General features: G+C 41.4%; 1 protein-coding gene across 1 annotated transcript in view; it reads left to right on the forward strand.

Annotated features, from left to right (window-relative positions):
• Nucleotides 1-294: 294 nt before the first annotated feature.
• cyp26b1 (cytochrome P450, family 26, subfamily b, polypeptide 1) overlaps nucleotides 295-23,569 on the forward strand; it is a 32,878-nt gene continuing 9,603 nt past the window's right edge. Inside the window, exons 1-2 of the mRNA XM_067524143.1 lie at nucleotides 295-1,677; nucleotides 18,291-18,515. Of these exons, the coding sequence (XP_067380244.1) occupies nucleotides 1,474-1,677; nucleotides 18,291-18,515 (429 nt within the window). The 5' untranslated portion in view covers nucleotides 295-1,473. The remainder of the gene's footprint in view (nucleotides 1,678-18,290; nucleotides 18,516-23,569) is intronic.

Genomic DNA, 23,569 nt, shown 5'->3' on the forward strand with positions numbered 1-23,569 from the left:
TGCGCACGTCCTGCACGGAGACACAAGTCATAAAAGTAAGCAATCCCCGTCTCTCTCTCTCCCTCCCCAACTCTCTCCTTGGCTCTCTGCCAACCCTAGCACGCTCCAATCCTCCTCTCCTCTTGCGCCGCTTGCCGCTCACTTTACACCACCCCTTCTTCTGAGAGGACGGGCGAGGAGGAGGAGGAGGAGGTGGTGGTGGTGGGGGTTCCTCCAGGAGCTCAAAGAGGTGGAGCAAAGGGGAGGTATAGAAGGAGAGAGGAGGAGAGGGGAGGGGAGTCTCTGCCTCTCTTGCCATCGTTGGAGTGAGGTGGGGTTGGAGGGGGGCGACGGGAGCCCTTGGCCGCCTATTCGCCTTCCAGTTGCCTCCGCACTATATAAACACTCATTGGTGCCTCTGGCTTGACGCACACACACACACTCTTTACGCACGCAGCCACACACACATACTGAGGGTGACTGTGTAAAGGCAGCCAGCAAAGAGAGGGAGAGAGAGAGAGAGAGAGAGAGAGAGAGAGAGGAGCGCTCAGAGACAGAAAGGTACACAGAAGAGAGAGTGGACGACAGAAAGTGAGAGAAGGAGAAAGAGGACGGTGGCTCCTGAGCATCTCCTCCGCACCTTTTCATTCCAGCAAGTTCACGGATCCTAAAAATCTACATTTTACTTTATCGTCCTCCAGAGAGATTAAAACTTTTGCAAAGAGGCTTTGAAAACTTTTTTTGGACTTGAGAGAAACGCGATTCCTGGACGAATTTTATTTTATTTTCCCCACCAAAACCAAGTCTTTCCATCACTCGAGAAGTTTTTAAAAAGTAAAGCCCTTCTCAGTTCCAGGGCTCGGCTTCACTTTTTCCACGTGCCCCTGGTGGTGTCCCAGCTGTTGACATAAACGTGTCACCTTTAGACTTTTACTTGCCATCCAACTTAATTTTCAGTCACTAATTCACAAACTAGACCAAAATGAGATGTCAAAAATCAGGACAGTCCCCAGTGTTGTGTGATTTTTGTCCTATATGCTTGATTACAACAAAGTGAGTTTTGTTTTAACAATTTACAAGCTGAGGTGTGGTGAAGGTACAAGAAGTCTGACAGCACAGCTCACCTGCAGCATCTCTTCGACTCATCCAACAACTTTTTTTTTTTCACTTTGAATGCACAGAAACTTTTTAAAGAGAGAGATCTGGTCTCTCTGAAAGAGAAAATTTCGCACAAAACACAGTTCATTCATTCTGAAAACACAGTAACCTCTTGTCACATCCAGAGCGCTCTGGAGTGCGTAAAGGAGCGCTGCGCTTTTACGCTACAAAAAACCAAAACAAAAAACAAAAACGCTTTTTTAAATCAAACTTTTAAATCATCACTTGGATCCAGATCTTATCATTTTGACAAAAATAAAAAGTTTCAGCGCCACCTTCTCCTGATTTTTGAAAGCTGTCCAGGACTCCACAGAGACCGCCGGGTTCTCCATCACCATGCTGTTCGACAGTTTCGACATCGTCTCCGCTCTGGCCACTCTGGCCGCCTGCCTGGTGTCCATGGTCCTGCTCCTCGCTGTCTCCCAGCAGCTGTGGCAGCTCAGATGGACTGCCACGCGGGATAAAAACTGCAAGCTGCCCATGCCCAAAGGATCCATGGGCTTCCCCTTCATCGGCGAGACGTGCCACTGGCTCCTCCAGGTAAGCGCGCCCTTGGGGCTGGGAGGGGGGCTGGAGCGCAGCTCGGTGTCTGGATCAGCGCGGGTCCCGGTGTCTGCGTGAGGATAGAGCGGGATTTTATCCTTGTATGATGAAAGCAATGTTATCAATTACTATACTCGATTGTTCGACACTTTTCCAACTTTTTGCATTTTGCCATTTGGGATCTTGAAACACAAGCGCGCGCGCTCCTTTAATGTCAACAATATCAAGTTACTGATGAGTAAATCGGCAACGGGATAGTGAGATACTCTTCATATTGAATAGTCCAGAGTCTATTTTGATACATGTAGTGATTGTGTAACTTTCTCTGCAATCATCAAATACCGTTTAAGATTTTTCTATTTGGCGTATTGTTCACAGTGTTAAATCTGCTTATAAAATCTAAAATGTGCCTTTAATTAAACGTTAAAGCTGGTCCGTCTTCGTCCTGCGCGTCTGTGATGCACACAGGGTGACTCCGTTGCTGGCTCAGCCGCCGGTAGCCCCAAAAACACACACAGGCACGCACACACGATCAAAGTCTTTCACTTCACTTTTGATTAGTTTATAGCCCCGTAATCTCCTCTCGACTCTCTTACTGTGGCTCCATTCGGAGATCAGATCTTTGGGGGGTAGTTTTTATTATCTCAGACGGGAGCTCTTCGGGTCAGCCAGCCCTGATGCGACTTTCCCTGCGCCGCGGGGTCGAGCTCCAGTCAGGCTGATAGGCTATCGCTCATATCTGATACGGTGGCAACCGGTGGCTGTCTCTGAGTCAAATATAGAATGGAGCAGAACTTCACTATTTAATGTCGAGTTAAAGTATAATGTTTACAAAGCAATGAATGTGGCCGGGGAAGTTTGTGAAGAAAGTAAGAATGAGAAAGAAAGAGAGGAAGTTCTGTGCGTAAAAGAAACGAGGTGATCAAAGTACACACCTCGGACTCTCCACTCCTCCTGTGATCTGTCTCGTTCACGCTGCAGCTGCGCTCTTTTTAGACTCATCTTGGCAACATTCACAGAAAATTCCCTGCATGCTGCGCGTTTCAGAAATTATCCCTTAGCCAAGATACCTCCTCAACTAATAGTTGATTGACAAAAAGGAAAAAGGAAATATCTTGTTGATGAGAGTTGATGGGTTGATGAGTAATTAAAGAAAGAGAAAAAGAAATGTTGATCAAAGAGGACGTCTATCAGACCCCACCAGGCTGAGAGCCAGTCCCGCTACTGAGCAGGGCTGTCAGCGCGAACTGATGGCTCCCAGGTACACAGTTAGATGGGTTTGGAGGTGATAGAGGTGCAGAACATTTTTTTAAAAAGCCAAAAGAAGGAGCGAGCGCCGGGGTGAGAGAACGAGAAAAACCTCAAAATGAAAAGCAAAAGAGGTGGAGGGGTGGTGGTGGTTGTGGGGGGAGGGGGAGGGAGGGAGCAAAGCAGGGACTCCACGACTGGAGGCACGTTGGCCGCGTGCGGGGCTTGAACTCGCGGTGCTCTTCTCCCTTACATCTGACACCGAGTTAGACGCGTTCCCGGAATGCAACCGAGGAGCAGGGCCAAGTTTATCGCGAGGGTGGGGGTGTATGTCAGTCAGATAGAAGAAGAAAAAGCTGTGTGTGTGTGTGTGTGTTTGCCTGTACTTGCGGGGACCAATTGCCCCCAGAAACAGAACCAAATCCTGAGGAATCTTTCACTTCTTCTGCCACTGGATGGACTGGGATAAGAAGTTGACCTAATCTTTAAGTTTATGCCATGAATTCTTGTAAAATAAAACTAAAAATAAGTGGTGTGAGGAAGAAATAGAGAGAGACAGAGATGCTGGGCTGCAGCCCATTCATCATCTGCACTGTGGGAAAGTGAGGCAGACAGCGATGGAGATCTGATGGGACCTCATTGCCCAGATGCTGTTTTATGTCTCAGCTACTAGTCTGCTGCTTGATTGCTCATGGAGACGACATGTCAGACATGCTCAGAGACCAGTCGGCTCTTTGACAAAGTTTGGGGGAAGGACAGATGAATGTGCCAAGAGCACATAGAATGTGAATAAGTTGAAGAAATTAGGTGGCAGATGTTTTTAGACAAAAAATGGATACAATTGGAGCAGTGGATGCTGCCAATGATGACTGTCCTCTCTAGAAAAAAGCAGGGTCAGTTGTTCAACATGTATCAGATGAGTCATGTTTACCGTAGATTTTAATGAGTCAGCAGTAATCATTCCCTTCATTGTTTTCATTTGTCTACCTAATACTTAAAGCTGCAATAACTGAGTTGTTTGGCCACTTGGGGGCAGTGAAAACAAGCTGTGAACCCAACACTAAATTACATAGCAACATTATAATTCATTTAGAGTTTTGCTTCTATTCACTATTATTAACGTTCTTTTAGCTGTTGCTACCAACTCCTGTGGGGAAGATCTGGCTCTGGTTGGAGCTGAGGTCGTGTACAATGATGTTTTTATTTACTTATTTATTTTTTGCTATAAAAAGATGCCTCCTGCTGAAAACAACTCCCCGATAGTGGCGAGAGGGATTCAAAACATTGAAAACCTGATTTGAAAGGCTCAAGAGTCAACCGAATCTCACTGTTATGCTCCATAAAGCCTACGGGAGCTGCAGATTGAAATGATATTATGGTCAAGTTATTCTCTGTAAGTTAATCACTATGAGCAACCACTGATACTTTATTATTATATCTCTATAATATTTAGACACAGGAGATTTGTGGGTTGCACAGTGTGTGTTTCTACGTGCGAATGAGAGACAGTTATGTAGGAACATGTCTCGAGGCAGCTGTAGTTGCATCAAATTTCTCTGGATACAGTTTTGCATTGAACTGCCAAAAATACTTTTTATTCCTGCATCTCGTTCACATTTCACTATTTTCTTTTTCTGTATTCACATTCTCTTTCACTCTTGCATGACTTCTTCTTCTCTCCTGTAATGTGTCCACCAGATTTTCTACATAAACACACTTTCTATCTAAATGTGTGTGTATATACTATACATACAGTACATTTTTACCTCAGCACATGCAGCAGCAGCAGCAGCAGCAGTAGCACATTTTTGTGACGGATCCATTTTAAAGCGATCTGCAGTTAGAAATAGTTTTATGGTCATTCTGCCAAAGACCTGTCTGCTCTCATTAGAAGCTGGAGCTTTCAGAAGAGGCTGTGCCAAGCAGGAGCACAGCCGAGCAGGGAAACACACACGTGCATGGAAACAGTACCTACAATGGTGCAGGATTTTGTATGTCAACATACAATGACTATGTATGCATAATTTATGCAAATACATTAAGCTGTTTATCATGAAGGTGTACAAATTTATAAACCCTTATAAAGACAACATGTGGAGGCCAACAGTCAGAACTCTATGGTTTATGCACACAAACATACTGTAAATGCCAAATGAAACTGTAGATTACTGTTTCTGAGATACTATATTTTTTAAATTTGTATTCACAATAGCTGTGTTTACAAATTTGAAATCCGATGACAAATGAAATAAGGTTTCCTCCCATTTCTGTAAAATAAACATGCATTGCTATATTTGCAATACACGCTTAACATTCGTTGGCTAAAAAAAAGTTTGAACTCAAAACAAGCTGCAGTTTCCTTCTGCTGCCACTTGGGGTCATTAAAACGCAGCATTGCCAGACATGATCTTCAAATTTTTATTCAAGTATGATCTTCATTAAAAAACGTTTTTTTGAATCACTGCACTGGTTACTAATGTTGCATCCTAAGATTTCTGGGTAATAAAGTTCTTCAGCCAGTCGGAGCTGCTACACCTCAGAGTTTCCCAGTTTGAAACAATCAATATCAACACACAGACTCAGACGTCCACTGATGCTGTTCCAGTCTATGAGGGAAACCTATCTACTCTTCTGAATACAGTTTGTCCTGGCCTGGTCCTGATACCTTAATCACACACGCACACACAGACACACACACACACTCACATGATGTAGACAGGCTGGACTGAATCTGGGTCAGACCAAAGGAAATGAACACATGGCACAGAAGCTCAGACTGTAAAGTGTATTTGTGTATGTTATTTGGTATTTAAGTTTAAGACATAATACGTCTTAACACACTCACTCAGTAGATACAAGCTGAAGGTGCAAGTTTAGTGTTTTGAAATTTTTTATAGCTTTTTGCAGTCAGACAAAGATTACAGGCAAACTGTATGTTTCCGACATACACACACACACACACACACACACACACACACACAAACACACACACACACACACACACACACACACACACACACACACACACACTAATGCATTGTCCTTCTGTTTGCCAGCTTGTCTTCTTGTCTGTTTGGCAGTGATGAAGTGCAAATGACGGTGGGCAGAGTAATAATGGTCTTGCAGAGCAAACACTCTCTTATTCCACATAGTGATGACAGCTCACTCTGTCTCTCCTTCTACTTTTTCCTCCTCTTCTTCTACACCTGTCCTGATGTCTTTTTTTCTTCAGAAAGCACATTTAGAGACTAAAATACTAAATAATTTAGAGACAAAACTTATGATAATGATTTTTATTTTAGTGTGAATTTGTCCTTTATTCTGTCCTTGTTCCTATTGGTGCCTTTAAGTGTAATTATGTTTATGAGAAGTAAAGGTTGCTCTCTCTGGCACAAGAAAGCAGGAAAAGATAAATTTGACAACTTCTGTATGTTAACACTGTACAGCATCACATTATATTAGAATCAGGAAAAGAATGTTTCCCTCAGACCAATGAGTCAGTCATCAACAAGAAGCGGTTCAGCATCCCCGTGGTCGCAAACTGCGATGTTTCAGATTCTGGGATGCATGGAACTAGCTTTAGTGTAAACCGACATCGTCTCTTTTACTTTATTAGAATAGAGTTTCAAGTTTATAAATAGTGACCCATGAGAAAATGTGTTTCTCTTTGATTTTGAGCGTCGATTTTGCATGTCGTCAGAAGTGAAAACTACGTGGCAGTGGAATATAATCCTGCGTATTCCTGGTGCTGCAGCCAGAGTGGGAAGTGTCGTGAAAAAAGCTATCGAGCTTGTCTAAGACTACATGCATCAACATTTCTGTCATTTACGTTATCATTGCTGTTTTGTCTGCTGGGATCTCACCATTAACCTCTTCAGGTGTTTTCATGGTTTCTGTGTACTTTGCGGAAAAGTGGAAGTTCACAAAGAAGAAACTACATTGTGGGCCAGGGATGATTAAAGTAGAGTCTGCCCCCAAGTGGCTTAAGTTTTAAATCCTCTGGACATTCTCAAAGTATGCAAGGAAGTGTGTGAACAGTGACGCAGATGCGTTAAGTGCCATGTTGCGTAAAGGATTTATTCTTTACTTTTTACATCTCATCAAATGCATGTGTACTTGTTTAAACATTTAATTCATTTCTACCTTTGTGAATATGGAAAATGTTACAGTTTTACAGTAAACAAAGTAATGAAAAAATAATGAAACAAATTTTTTACCATTTCAAACCTAAAAGTGAAAGTGACACAGACTTGTTTATGATTTCTCTCTTTAACCAACTCAAACTGCATAATCTAGAGCATATTGAGCCATTTTGCAAAATCAAACATATGATTTAGTATCTGACATAAACTATCTTGAAAATCACCAAAGTGTGGTTAAAATCCATCCTTGTATTGTGCAGCCTTTTCCAGTTGAAGTAGCCCCTCTGGTTTACAGCACATGTAGGAGCTTTTGTTTTTAGGTGCATTGTGCCTTTAACCATCTCAGACAGAGCAGGGATTGTGATGCCTGGTGGCTTCTTCTATAGTAGGTTCCATTACTGTGGTCCAGCCCACAGTGTGCTGCATAACTGTGGTTACACAGTCCTGAGGCACACACACACACACACACACAAACACACACACACACACACATAGATGGTAGACAGAATGACTTTAAATCCATGTAGACAAAATCATACAACCTGCAGCAGACACATATAATGTACAGAGATGCACCATGCAAGCTGCTGGACAACCAGTTTACATTGCACAAAGTGTGTGAGCTCAGATCAATCATGTAAAAAAGCAGATTAATTGAAGTTGTGTGAGAAGTTGTTTTTGTTGCGCGATAGTTCATTGAGTGGGCAAAAGGGGCAGTGTGTGTGTGTGTGTGTGTGTGTGTGTTTGTGTGTGTGCGCGGTGCAACAGTGTTAACATTCAAAGCAGGACCCTTAAACCTCAGAGGACTCTTCTTCTCAGACACCGCTACCCATTTTTCAAGATCTTTTTTGCACATTGCTCTTAATCTTTCTTTGATTAAAAAAATTGTGCTAGGCTTGTTTCTGTTTACCTGATTTGTACAACCCCCAACTCCCAAAAAGTTGGGAAGAACAAAAAAACAAAATGCAATTATTTAGAGACTACATCAACCCATATTTTATTCATAGTAGAACAGCATATCAGATGCTGAAACTGAGACTGAAATTTTAGCATTTCATGGAAAATATTTGCTCATCTTGAATTTAATGGCATCAACACATCTCAAAAAAGTTGGAACAGGGGCAACAAAAGGCTGGGAAAGTAATTGTGGCAAAAAAACAAAACAAATGGAGCATTTGACAACTAATTAGGTTAATTGGCAACAGGTCAGTAACATGACTGGGTATAAAAGGATCATTTTAGAGAGGCAGTATGTAAAGAATGTAAAGATGGGCAGAGGTTCCCCAATCTGTGAGAAAATGTGCTTACAAAATGTGAAGACTTTAAAGATCCCACCACCTACAGTATATACTGTCATCAAAAGATTCAGAGAATCAGGAGGAATCTCTGTGCACAAGGGACAAGGCCAAAGGTCAATGTAATTATTGGACTCTCAGGCAGAACTGCATTAAAAACAGACATGATTCTTTACTGGACATCACTGCATGGGCTCAGGGACGCCTCTAGAAACCACTGTCTGTGAACACAGTTCTCTGTACAATTCACAAATGTTAGTTAAAGCTGTATCATGCAAAGAATAAGAAGCCATATGTGAACACAATCCAGAAATATCGCCATGTTCTCTGGGCTAAAGCTCATTTAGCTCATTCTTTTTGGAAAACATGGATGTCGTGTCCTGAGGAGTAAAGAGGAGAGGGACCATCCAGCTTGCAATGAGAATCAAAAGCCTGCATCTCTGATGGTATGGGGGTCCATTAGTGCCTTTGGTGTGGGCAGCTTACACATCTGCCAAGACACCATCAATGCAAGTACATACATAGAGTTTTTAGAACAACATATGGTCCTATCCAGAGAGGGTCTCTTTCAGGGAAGGTCTTGCATATTTCAGCCATCACAACAGCACGGCTTCACAGTAGAAGAGTACGGGTGCTGAACTGACCTGCCTGCAGTCCAGACCTTTCACCAATAGAAAACATTTGGTGCATTATAAAACAAAAAATCCAGCAGCTAAAGCCCAGGACTGTTGAGTGGCTAGAATCCTGTATCAGACAAGAATGGGACAATGTTCCTCTCCTAAAACTCCAGCAACTGGTCTCCTCACTTCCCAGATGTTTACAGACAGTGATTAAAAGAATAGTGGGATGCTACACAATGGTAAACATCACCCTGTTCCAACTTTTGGAAACGTGTTGCTGCCATCAAATTCAGAATGAGCTAATATTTTCCATTAAAAGGTAAAATGTCTCAGTTTCAGCATCTGATATGTTGTTTATGCTCTGTTGTAAATAAAATATGGGCGGATGAGATTTGCAAACCATTTGCAACCCCAAACTGGGGTTGTACATCTGAAGTCTTCCATTGCGTTTCACACATTTGTGTTATCGTTCCTAACTCTTTTCTCTGTCCTTCTGAACTTGTCTTATTTCGCTGTTTTCTCCACCATCTCTTCACTCGCTTACCCACCTCCATGTTTTAGCCCTTCTTCATTCCCCTTAGAAACAATTTTGAGATAAACCTTTGTCACTTAAGCTGTCGCTTTATCCTGTCCCTTCCAGGATAAATCTCTAGGGATGTCCAGTGGGTACATAAACTAAAACTGTTTTGTAAAACCATCTCTTCACATTCACAATGTCCCTGTTCTTTTTTCCTCTCCCTCTTCATTCATTCATCATCCATCCATCCCTGCCTTCCTCCTCCTCTTATTCTGATTAGTAGGACACACTGGCAGCACTCTCCCTTGCCCCTTCATTCACCCCGGGAACACACTGCTCTCTCCTCTAACACTCTTGTCGTTGGCCCAGTACAGAGCCCAGTGTTAAGCTCTTTCCGCCAATGAGTGTGTGCATGTGTGTCAAATAGAGGTCATGTTTTTAATGGTTCTAAATGTTGTATGTTTGTAAATGCTCAAAGGTGATTTTTATGTTTTACTTATTGTCAAATATAACCTACAGTGACCACAACCAAAATTTCTCAGCCAGATTTTGTGATTTTACGGGACTGTGGTGAGAAACTGAACGAAACTGTTTGTTCCTACTGAAGAAGAAACTCAAAAATATATAGCTTCATATTCAATAAAAGGCACATTATTGTCCTTAAGCATAGGGGCATTGCAGTTTTAAGCATACGCTACCTAAACAGGAGGAAATAGTAAACTTGCTTCCATTTTCAGCTGTGTATCAATTTAAAGTAGCAGGACAGTCCAAGTTTTCTCAATAAACTATAGTGACCCTGTTTATAATGCAACATGTCATTCAATGATTTGATTTAATAGTCGTCGGACGAAGTTGGTCTTGTTAATGGGATTGATTCATACATTCCCTCCAGGATTTTGCAGTTCTTTTTGTAATTGAGTTAAATGCTGCATTTTTAAAATTTTAGTTTTAAGTTGCATGGCAGGCAGAATTCACGTTGAATTGACTTGTTGAATTTATTGTTGTGATCGTAGCATCGCAAATTCCCGGAGGGACTGATTCCCAGTTTGCTGAGAATAAAAAATAAACAATATACATTTGTTCATACATAAAGATTTATTGTGTGTCTGCACTTGCTTTTAGTTGTGGTGTATGTGTGTGTGTGTCAGGGTATTAGCTGGGGTCCCGGGGTGAGTGCTTAGAGAGTTTTGAACAACCATAATCTCCCTTTCTATAATGTCCCCGGGTCAGGGGCCAACGCTCTCTCTCCGTCTCTCTCTCTTTCTCTATTCTCATTGTTTTTTGGCTGAACTATCCGTAGCCCCCTTTTTGTTAATCCGTCCTTTTTGAAACCAGCAGCCCTTCCATCTCTCCGCCTCCTCTGCCACGCTCTGCGCTCGCTTTCTCTCACTTTGCTTTTGGCACTTGCCTCTTTTGCACTTTCTTTCTCGTACCCTTTATTTCATTCTTTATCCCTCTTCCTCCCCATCAAACTCTTTCCCTCCTCTTTTCCTTCCTTCCTTCTTTCCTTTCCTCCTGCTCTCTTACTTGTCCTGCTCCCTCTATCTCTCTGATGCAATGGCGTGACCGCAAAGGGACAGGGTTCATTGTCAAGTGGAGGACCTATCGCACCATTTGGACACACAATCACACACACATACAAAAACTCACACACTGGTTCCTTGGTATTCTTGGCACCAGCTGAATGATTGACAGCTGAAAAGAAAGAAAGAATTCCCTCACCGCCTTTGACCTCGTTTCCTCTCTCGTCCTTCTCCACCACTGCTGTAGCTTTTTAAGTTTCCCTTTTTTCAACTCTCATTTAAGTTTAAATTCTATAGTTCTGCCTTTTTGGCAAAATGTGGCAACATCTTTGCGTTTCTGCACTTTATTTTTAGACAGTATTCTGGCTTAATTTCTGTAATTTGAGCCCTTTTCTTTAAGTGCCACTATTTTTTTAAGGCCATTTATTTTTAAAAAATTGATTGGATTTTCTGCTCCTTATGGTTATATCTGACTCACCTGATCACAACATCGTCAGTTAACATCATCTGTTAAAAGTTGCACTTGAACAAACTGCAAAGATGTGAAATCACGACTGCTGTTCACAAGGCGTAAAATGGAAGCTGCAACTTTTTTTTAACCATTTGGTCTCACCTGCATATTGTGTTTGACAGTAAACATCAAACATGCATTAAAGATTACATACAGTATCAGCCACTGTAAAAGAGCTGCTACAGTTTGTGTGAAGAAAAAATACAAACAATTTCAACATGTAAAAAGTTGATTTTCCTTTTCCAGAAAAGATAGAACAAAATCTTTGGTATAGGTGCTAGAAATTCTAGAACTGTTAGCACTGTCGGCTACATTTAAAAAACTAAATTGTAACAGAAATGTGTTTAAAAGAAGACTTGAGAAGTGAGTAGTGTAATCGTCAAACCACCAGAGAACATTGTCCAACTTTCCCTTAAATATCCCTTTTAAATCCCAATGTATTAACTCTCAAGTTCTTGGGAATACTTTCACCCTCATACTGTCACCTGTTGCATCTTCTCTTTTTTCCAACTCAAACCCGTTTTTGCTTTTTTCGGCAAAACAAACTATCAGCAGGACAAATGCATCTGAGCGAGTAACTTACTCCACTACACTCATATGCACTGTCATTCATCTTCTGCTACTGTTTCTCATCAGTCTATGTTTCTCCCTTTAAGTGTCACCCTAATATTTCTGCTCTGTCTCTCACACACATATGCTCCCCTCGGCGTGCATGTGTGTGCTGGTTGAGCTGCAGCGTTGATCTGAGTAAACATAATTAGTTGTGTTTTTTTTGTCTTGCCCTAATAAAAGAGTCATTTGTTTGACATTTCCACTACGCTACAAAGAGGACATTTATAAGCCTGGGCCCAGGTTCGCCCCCAGGCCAACCCCAACAGAACAGACTGGGTATTTTTAGCACGGGCCGGCTCGCTTGCTAACTTTGCTCGGACAGTGTGTTTGTGTGTGTGACAGTGAGAGACAGAGCAGTGTGCTGTGTGTTTCTGGGAAAGAGAAAAAGAACAAGAGAGATGGCGATTTTAAGAGATTTTCTGTGATTGTGGTGCCTGTCAGAAGGTTTGAGTGTGGGTTAGCATGTGAAAGTGTAATGAAAGGTTTGTGTGACCATGTGTTGGATGGTGTGTGTGGAAAATGCTCTCTCCCTCCCTCCTTTATTAAGGTCCTTGTAAAATATCTGATAAATCTCGGTTCAAAAAATATAAAAGGGACTCTGTAGAAGCTGACATTGCTGGTTACAAGCATGGCTCAGTCCAGACTGTAGACAGACAGAGATTCATTACGATTCCTTGCTTCATTATTAAACAGGATTCCTACTACTCAATATTTAACCCTTACAGCACCTTTTATTCCTGTTATTCTAATCTCACTTTACCTTCACTGTGGTCCAGGTTTTATTTTCACTTTAAAATGAACTGAACTGATTTAAATTTTTTCTATAAAGAGAAGTGCTGGGCTCAGTAAAAGATTTGTGTGAGAATCAGCAGCAACCTGGAGCTATAATATCCTGATTTAAATCTGGTTTTGTGGCTGGTATCTCCTTCTCTGAGCAAAGGTTTGAAAGTAAAACATCCTCAAAATCAGAAAAAAACAGGACATTTTTCAACAGGAAATACATGTAAAATATTGAAATGGATAGAACACGTTAACTTGTTTTGTGTTGTTAAATAAATGTTGCGTACTAGCAGATCCCAAATTAAAGTCAGGATAGATGCTGCCATCGTTTTGATTGGCTGTTGTTACAGTTACATACAACGTTAAAGTCCACTTTGATGCAATTCCAGTTTAGGGAATTTAACACTGGCTTTTAAATATATGGTGACCAGTGCATCTAACTCAATTAAAACACCTGCATTCCCCAACAACACGCACACAACTCCCGTGAAGCTGCAGTTTATCAGTAACACAACTAAATCGATGTGAGAGCAGCCTAAACTTTTTGACTTTAGGTTTGTTCAGCAGTTATTCACATTTACACCGTGCTGGAAAGAAACTCTGGTGTTTCCCTTTACGTCCATCGTGTTCTGACACTCCACAGCCGGCTTGTACTTTTTCCGTTGCTAGGTAACATATCCAAAAAGACGACGAAGAAGAAAAAGCTTTAAAACTTTATGCCTGCCATCATTAAGAGAAACCTCTTTATGGTTTTCAGCTCACATCAGAGTTTGTTGTCTGTGACCTCGGTGGTAAAATCAGTCGTAATGTTGTGGCAGCAATTTTGGTTTCTGGGTTTTTGCGAAATGAAGCGAGTGTTTACAGTGAAGGCTCCCTTGCTTCACTGGAGTTTGGAGGGAAAGTGTGTTTCAGCCTGCGCAATCAATGTGAAGCTGTGACGCCTGCGTCTCTGCGGCGATGTCTACGACTCTGTGTATGTGTGTAAGTGCGTCTGTGCTGTGATCCAGTGTGTGGTTACGTACGTGTTCTGCTGCAAGAGAAGTGTGGCGTCATTACATCACAACTTTTCCATACTTGCTCTGTGTGTATGTATGTGTTTTGCCAGATTTGTGAGGGAGAGGGGGGTGTACACTATTTCTCACCTTTTGAGCTAAATGTCATCCAGACCACACCCCTGGCACACACAGATTATTTTAGTGTAACTTTTTTGTGTTACGCATACAATTTTTTTTTCCATTTTCTTGCAGGGAACAAGAAATATGAAAACGTAATGTATTCTGCCAAAATCTTGTGTGTGTGTGTGTGTGTGAGAGAGAGAGAGAGAAATACAGAGAGAAATGGAAAGAGAAAAGGTAGGAGGAGATACACACACACATGCACACGCACACCAAAAAACAGAACACAATCGGCCCAATCTGATGCTGCATCTTGGAGTGTGAAAGGGAGCCTTGTCTGGCTGCCTGAGGAACTCCCTTCGAATTGGACTGTGTGTGTGTGTGTGTGTGTGTGTGTGTGTGTGTGTGTGTGTGTGTGTGTGTGTGTATCAGCAGGCCTGCCAGGCAGACATACTAAACCACTCTACATCCATGTGGCAGCAAAATGTAGCTTGGAAAACAACCCCACTCTAACAACACACCCCGAGGGCTCCAGAGGCCAGCCGGCGACCTGGTGTGTGTGTTTATGTGTGCGTGCATGCCACAGTAAAAAGAGGAAGTGTACAGGAGCTGTGAAAACAGTTCAGGTCAACAGTTTGTACCCAGACACATCAACAGAGAGAAAGAAAGAACCTGGATTCAGTCCTAACTGGCCACGTTTAGGTGGCTATTTCCAGTAACTACAGTGAAATTTGACGTCAGAAAATGTTTCAGCAATCTGAAACATCCATTCTAATGGCCAAAAGTTTTCAGGTGATGCCATTTTGCACTTTCAGTGTGAAGAAACGCATCAGCGAAGTGGCTACGATCACCTGCGCTTAGAACAGACTGCAATGCAGCAATGTGACAGGATGTGTTTTTAGGAAAATGTTATAAAAAACTGGAAAGCTGATTTTCCATAGTACACCGGATTAAAGTAATGTTGACACCTCATGTAAAGGTCTTAACATCTGAAATAGCTTAAGCACAATTACAAACACAGCTACAAAGGTGGGGCGTGTTGGGCTGAATGGTAATTAGCAGCATTTTTCATCTATAAAAGCAGTCTGGCAATCAAAGTTTTCAAAGCAACATGAAACAGCTAACAGAGCTACAAAAAGGCAGAGGCATCTGTGCTCAATTTGGGTCAAGTTCACACAGAGAAACAGTAAGCTGCGAGATTTGTCACAAGAAGGGGTGAAAAAGATGAGTTGCTGCTGCTGCCAGGAATGGAAAAATAGGTGAGGCTAGAGATCTGTTGTCATAGGCCTCCTGATGTCGTTGGTTGCACCTTTGAAAGGGTGGGTTTTTGTGCTTCAAAGCAATTTGTCTTTGTTTAATATAGACATTAAAAACTACAAGACAACATTTAAAATGAGAAGAACATACTAGTAAGTCATGTAATTCATGCAAATCAGGCCAATGAAGCAGGTGATGATGAGTTGAAACTGACAAACAGGAGATAAGATAAGCAGATAAGAACGTTAATAGTGGAGAAAACTGAAGAATCCTAGTTAGTTAAGGTTTATCTTTTAAAAGTAGACAAAAAAAAAGACAAAGTTAGAGATAAAGTATGCAACTGTTTCATCTTTTTTTGTCATTTACTAGAAATATGTGCCATGTTGAATGTGGAGAAGTGCTGTCAAAGCCCCCTGTTAACCAGATTTACTGAACTTTTAGAAGTTAAGTGAGGCTTACTCTTCCAACCAGTCAGAGAATTTTACCTTTACTTTTGGTGAATTCTTATTTATTCACAATCACTGGGCAGATCAGGGAGAGAGGGCAGCTGATTCCCCGCTAATTGTAGGCCCTGGTTCCCCCAGTCCAGATGTTGGACTGTCTTTGAGCAGAGCACTCATTATGGCCCAATTTACTCCTGTGTGTCTCTTCCTCATATTTAAATCACTGTGGATGAAAGCATCGAACAAATGTAAAGGGCTGCGCAGAACAGCTACTGTTGCATATTCTATCTTTTAGAAAAAGGCTGTGGTTTTGGCTTGTAACAAAGCAAACATCAGCTGCAGAAGTTTGATGGGATGTGAACTCTGGTCTCCTGAAAAAAGAGTGAATACGCTACATCACCTTGATCTTACCTTCCACCGTACTACATGAAGGATACAATAAATGTATCAAGGCTTCTCTGCAAGAACAGGAGCCACAATTATAGTATGAACCTGAATCACTGCAAGAAAAAATTGGTACAGCAGCTAGAAACGGTGCTATTTCTGTGCATGTACACACACAAATATACACAAATAGATAGTTTGTGTAAAGGTGTGCCTCCTGTGAAAACATTTCTGCATTCACACACATTTACAAAAGCTCTCTCTCTCTCACACAAACGTAAAATGTTTTCCAGTCATTTTAGAGTTGCAGTAGTTCTTCATAATTTCCACCTGAATGAAAGGGAGAACGATAATGAAAAGTTTGGCCTTTTGTGCAAGAGGGATCAAGACAGAGTGAGAGAAACTTCATCTTTCACTTGTATAAATGTAGAACCAAACACTTTTACTGCACCTCTTGGGCCCTTATGTTTACATTATGTTGCCTGTGTGTGTGTGTGTGTGTATCTGTGCTTGTGCCTCACAGCAATACATATCTCTTTCCTCAAGAGTAAACTCGGGTCAAACCAGTTAGTGTTGTCACGGCAATATGCAGTTAGGCCTCCACATGTTTGTTTGCTTTGCATATTTTTTGTGAATGTTATGAAACTGGTGTGTGTGTGTGTGTGTGTGTATAGATGCATGACCAGAGCATGCATGCATGACTGTGCGCGTGTGTGCTTGCATGTGAATGATGTGTTTGTCTGTTAGACTAGGTGCATATGAGCTCAGTGAGCGTGTGTGTGTGTAACACAGTAGGCTGGCCTCAGGCTGATATATACTCTTTTCATTCAAACAGCCCATTTACAGTTCTAGGGTCGGCTCCCTCTCGCTCTTCCATGACCCGGACCATTTAGAGGTCAGCGTCAAAGCTGAACTCAGGTCAGCTCTCTAACTGACTCTAGCTTTGGCCCACTGAGGGTTTACTGACAGCCAGGCTGCTCAAACTGGGGCTTTTTGTTTACATTGCAAACACTCATAGTTCCATTTTCTAACAGTGGATGGGATGAAATGTATTATTTATCACAAAATACATGTTACAAAATATGTATATTGACATTAGTCCATGTGAGCACATGTTGAAAACTAGACAGTAAACATGTAAACAATCACGCGGAAGAGAAATTGAATGTACTTGAGCATGAGCTTGAAGTGTTTGGAGAACCTTTAACCTCAGCCATTCGGGGGCTGAACTCCTGAAGGCAACTTAAAGCAGTTTTCATTGAATTAACCTGATGTACGCTAGCTTCCTAAACATCTGCAGTCTGCTACCATCAGTGTATATGTTTACTTTTTCTATGAGAGCCCAGATGATGGAAACATTTGTAACTTTTTGCAATTGGAGGACTCACTAGAAATGGTCCGTTCAGGCCCCAAACCACAGGGAGAAAAATACTTACTCAGACCTTTTGGGGTTGAAGATCAAAGCCTGTGAAGGTCAGATGCTAAAGGCTGGTTTAAATTAATAACCAGCATCAAAATCTGTTGTAGGAATCACTGCAGAGTTCACATTTCTAGTTTCTACATAATTTCTAAGCACTAGTTAGTTTTCTGTCTTGTTTCCAAAACAGCGTCTGTATCATTTCGAGGAGAATGATGTCGCTGAGGATGAGGACATCATGTAACTTTTAAGAGCCCAATATTTAAACCACAAACATAAATAGTAGATTATGTGATATGTGAGATGATATGTGGTTATTTATACCAGTTTTTCAACCTCACTAGGCCAAAAATACATATTCAAGCATTTGTCAACAAATAATTGGGATATTCAATCTAAAAGTGGAGATCAAGAAGAAATGATCCAGTTTTTTTAATGTCAGTGAAACAGGTTGGAGTGTTTGGGGATTTCCTCCACATTGTGTCTCCTCACACCTTGAGTTTTACAGTAGGTCTTCAGTGAAGGGAAATTCCACTGGGTAAAATTCTAAACATTTCCTCAACAGTCTCTCCACCCAAGAGTCCAGTATTTCTTTTTAATTTCTTTTGTTTAATGGTAAATATTAGTATTTACCCGACAGTTATATTTTAACAATATTTCTAAAGAATAATTGTTTCATGGCCATTAAAATTTTTCAGATTTCCTTCATGAGCTCTGAATTATCTCCTCTCTGTTCATCTCTCTAGGGTTCGGGCTTTCATGCATCGCGTAGACAGAAATATGGCAACGTGTTTAAGACTCATCTTCTCGGGCGCCCTGTGATCCGAGTAACGGGCGCTGAGAATGTTCGCAAGGTGCTGATGGGTGAACACACGCTGGTGACGGTGGACTGGCCTCAGAGCACTTCCACTCTGCTGGGACCCAACTCTCTGGCCAACAGCATCGGAGACATCCACCGCAAGAGGAGAAAGGTCAGGACACACACAGACACACAGCAAAGTACATGCACCCACATGTACCCTATTGTGTTTGACGAACACCTTGCTCTAACTTTATGTGTCAGCATTTTTGCCACAAGAAGCTATAGTGTTAAAAAAAAAATATCAGAAACCTGCCACTGATTCAGTCACAATTATACCGCAATGATACAATAATTTGATTAACAAAACATTAAATATGTAAAACAGACAAAGACGTAAACAACAAAACAGGTTAAACATGAGTCAAAACAACCCATTTTCATGTGATTGTGACTGTATTTGCCATTGCAAAGTGTATAAAATATGCAGCAATGCACTATTTTATTTGAGTGGTGAGGATCTGCAGAGTTTAAATGTTAGTGGCAAACTGACAAACCTCTTCTTGCTTCATGCAACCATTTGCCAACTTAGTACTGTATTCCAGCACTGGAGTCAGAACAAACATAACTTCTTTATCACGTTTGAGATAGCAAGTATCTCTGTGGCAGCTCTATCTCTAATGACCGAGTCATGTCTGCCATTTAGAGTCAGTTCTTTAAGAGAAACATTTGAATGCTAAAAACAACGCAGATTTTGTGTCTGACAGGGGAGGTATCATTTACACAGCCATTAAAACACAGGCACACTCTAAGTGACATCACACACAGAGCCTCCTCCAGCATACACACACACACACACACACACACACACACACACACGCAGCCTTATAATTACAGTATTTCTGCTGGTACTGCAATAGAGGTAACAAACACAGGGTTGTACATTTGTCAGATGCACTAAGGTCATCTGCTGCACACTGTAAAAGGCGCTCTCCACTCCTCCACACACACACACAAAACAGACAGAAAGGGACAGAGTATCTGTGTAAAACTATCCTGCACCCTCTTAGTCTTATCAGCAGCGTTCTGGCTACTGAAGCGTGAGAACGACCCTAACATCACTCTCCTCCACCCACCTACATGCAGAGAGAGTGAAAAAAGCAATAGAGATTCGAGTCAATATTTACTTCACCTGATTAACCATCTTTCTGTTTCTTTTTAAATCTCTTTAATTTCTATAATTGCACATTGTCTCATGACTTTTCCACCATCTCTCTCTTTTTCTCTCTCCATCCCCTTACTTCCTCTTTCCCTGTTTTTGGTGCCAGGACCATTTCAGGTAATCAGCCACTTACCTCTCCCTCCTATTATCCCCTTATCCCCAGAGCACATACCTTCCTCCTTCTCTCTCTCACACACAAAGACACACATTTCATGCGCATACATACAAAGTCAATGGTAAACACACACAAAGGATTAGAAGAACAAGAATCGAGGTCTGGTGTTTTTTTTTCCTGTAAATCAGTCTAGTTTTCTCTCGCTGTATCCAGTGTGGGGGCAGGAGGGGGGTTTAGAGGTGGGATCAGGTTTCTTTGCCATGATGCCTGGGGATGGTGAGGGGTCGGCTGGGTCTAATCTGGGCTCTGATCCCCACTCCTCTCCCAGGAGACCCTCGCACTAACCTCATGTAATGACCCCTGATTAGGAAGGCTGCCTCCGACATGGCACAAAGAGGGGCTTTCTGTGGGGGCCGACACACACTCTCACACAAACATACAAAAGTACACGAAAGCATATGTGGAGAAACACACCTGAATGTCCCCCACTCTCAACCTTTACAGAGACACAGAGATGGGTTAAGTTGTTTATAGTCATTAGTTGAAGCCCAGTGTGGCTAAGCAACTCCACTTCTGAAGTGCCGTTAAGCAATACAAGCAATGTCCTACCTGCTGCCCTTGTGGAAAATGAAAAAAAGGAAGAATAAAAAAAAAAGCTTTCTCTAAAGTGCTAAAGTAATGGAACTCATGTTACAGAAATGTTACATCTGAATATGACTTGACCTGACTTTTCTAGCACCTGCTTTGGGAGAAGATAGAGCAAACTCTCAAACAAGTTGTCTAGTGGCAAAACATTCAAATACTGCTCCAAACAGTAAAAGGTCAAAGGTCAGATATAATGCAACCAACAAAACATAATATCAATTCCACATTGTTGTGGCTAATATATGGGTCTGTCTTGTTTCTTGTCTTGGAGGAAGTCAAAATAATTGTCTGTGTTTTTTTTAATTATCTTTTCATCTATTTTGAGTTTCGGATCATCTGTGACATCTGCAATTGTTATCGGCGTGACAGATGATTCAGTCCATGATCCATTTCTGCAGTACAGACGCCAGGCTGTGGACTTTTACAGTAACTCTTTCCTGACGAAAATCACATTGTGTACAGAAAATAGACTCTTTTTGAGATGAACAGAAGAAAGACAATGAAGAAAGGAAACACAACCAAACACAGAGAAAAAGTTTCTACAATCATGTCAACATTGACTGACTTGCTGAAGGGCACCTCGACAGGCATGGTCTGCCTGACCCACTGTCTGCTGCCTCATCGCCTGATTAGCAGAGAGTGAACAGACAGAGACAGACAGAGAAAGTGGCACAAAAGTGCATAGAGGCCTATTGGACAGTTTTCAAGGATTATGTGGGCATGTGTGTGGTGTGAGGGACTGGCTTACTTTCTGACCCACTGGACCAGAACTGCTCTTCTCTGTCTATGTGTGTGTGTGTGTGTCTGCCCTCTTTGTGGTTTTCTTACGGAAAAACAATCTTCACACAGCACATTAGCCTTTGGTGGATCAACAGAGCCAGCTAGTTTCCATATAACCTTGTGTTAAGCTAGGAAACCTACTCTCGCAAGGAGCCACAGCAGCTTGGTTTTCCACTACAGACCAACCAGGGCCAAATGGAGCCAGCCAGGACTTACACATCAACCTAGAACGGAAAACAACAGTGAAACGCATATTTCTGCTGCAAACAAACAGAGTTGATCTCTGTCATAATATTGTCCGGGCTTAGGTCTATTTCCCTTGGGCTTGTGGACTGTCAAGAGAACCAGTAGAACCAGTTTCCATTCTTTTTCACTTTGCCTGAAGTTGAAAGCCATACGTTGCAACAGCAGACAAGTATTTTAAATCTACAATACATGAGCACAGCAAGACAGTTTAAAGACTTTGTGGATGTAGCATTGGTTTTAGATCTGCACGCTCATTGTTTAGATAATTAGCAAATATTTGATAAATCTGGCAGAATGTAAGATTAGACCTACAATAACTGACCCATCTTGGAACCTAGAAACAAAGTAGGTCGTATAAAACTTGTATTTCTGGTCTCTTTTGACTAACTCTCCTGATGATAAGAACAGCTGCTGCAGAAAAAGGTGCAATGAGAACAATGAACCAAAAAAAGTAAAATTACAGCCCAGGCAAAGAAAAACAAAACAAAAAGCTGAAAGACGCTACAAGACGCTACTGTGATGGTCTCAGAAACACCTGCCTGACCATCTACACATACATATAGTATAGTATTTTAAACTACATACGCCAATATGCATACACAGATATGTTGACAGTGGCTGCTAGTGGTTTTTTTTTTTCACTTATTCTCACCCTCTTCCACTCCCCTTTCCTTCCACATTTGCCCTTCGCTAGCACCAAATTTATTCCTAGCCTTGCTTTCTCAAAAAACTACTCTTAAATTTAGAAAAAGAAAAACAGAGGCTATTACATGCAGAGAGATTCACATTGACCCATGCATTCAAGCTCTGTTTTTCCCTTTCTACTGAGTGTTCCCACTAATATTCCTCCCTTTTCTTTTAATTTCATTTGTTTTTTATTTTTGTCTTTCTCCTGCTGATACCTAAAACTGGAAAACTGGTAAATATGGGACAATGCAGAAGAACAGAGTCCTGTGTCTGTAGTAGATGCTGTTCTGCATGCAGCCCTGCTTTCTCTTTGACATCTGGATCCTGTGCTTCTGCGCATCACCAGTAGAGGGCACTGCCAATAGTAGAGCTGAAGCCCATTTTGTTACTCCCACCTTTGCTTTTCTCAGCTTGATTAGTGTAAAAGTAAGGGTCAAATTGGCTAAAAACATACATAAATGATAAACTACATGTGACAAGTAACATCAAGTGAACATATAATTGAACAAATTTAAATCCTACGTGGTACAGATTGTTTGTTGGTGTTGATGTTTTGAATGTAAAATCCGGATTTGCAAAGTAAGCAGTAAATAAAGAGGTCAAAGAATATACACAATAAAGTTGAAGTATAGAGTAATACAAAATGGAAATACCAAAGGAATGTGTACTTGTTTCAAGAACTTCCTTGTTGAATTCTGCCACACACATACCACAAAATATGCAAGACAATTCCAATTCAAAGTTTTCTCTAAATAAAAGCGAAGACAAAACATGCGACAATATGCTCGAAAACGTGCCGGCACACTGCATTTATTTAAAAGCTACATAATAACGATGATATTTTTGATTATTGATATACTGCAGGTGAAGCCTTATTAATCGTTCAGTGAATCAGTAAATCGATCAATCAATTAATCAATCAATCACAAATTACAATCAATTAATGGGATTTACTCATCTATGTGGCGTTTTTTTGCTCTGACCTTTACATCCAAGGTGTTTAGGAGCGACAACAAAGCCATAGTTTTCTGGCTAAAAGTGATGATAGGTTCATTGAAAGACACGTGGTTTCCTTGTTTGACTAAATGAAGAATATTAGAAAAGTACTTTTTTAAAAACGATGGATGAAAGGGGCAGTGAGAGACAGGAAGAGGTGGGAGTAAAGACAGAAAGAGAAAGAGAGAGAGAAGGAGAGGAAGGCAGAGAAAAGAATAAAGGAGTCTTTACATGTCTGTGGAACCAGCAGCTCGCAGCACTTTCACATAATTTAAGACATATGGATGTTATTAGGACAGCCGTGTCTGTGTGTGTGTTCATGTGTGTCCATGACTGTATTACTGTGTGTGTGTGTATGCATGAGTCTGGAATTGTGCGCACTGCATCATGTGTGTGTGAGTCTTTAAGCCTGTGTCTTTGCGCTAGAGGCTACAGAAGACAGTCACGTTTTTGTGGTGCAGCAAAAATGACTGTTGTACTGAATACCACCACTACCACCACCAGCACCACCACTGCTGTCCACCCCCATTCTGTG

Source organism: Channa argus, chromosome 12 (assembly GCF_033026475.1).
Source record: "Channa argus isolate prfri chromosome 12, Channa argus male v1.0, whole genome shotgun sequence".
Classification (NCBI taxonomy): Eukaryota; Metazoa; Chordata; class Actinopteri; order Anabantiformes; family Channidae; genus Channa; species Channa argus.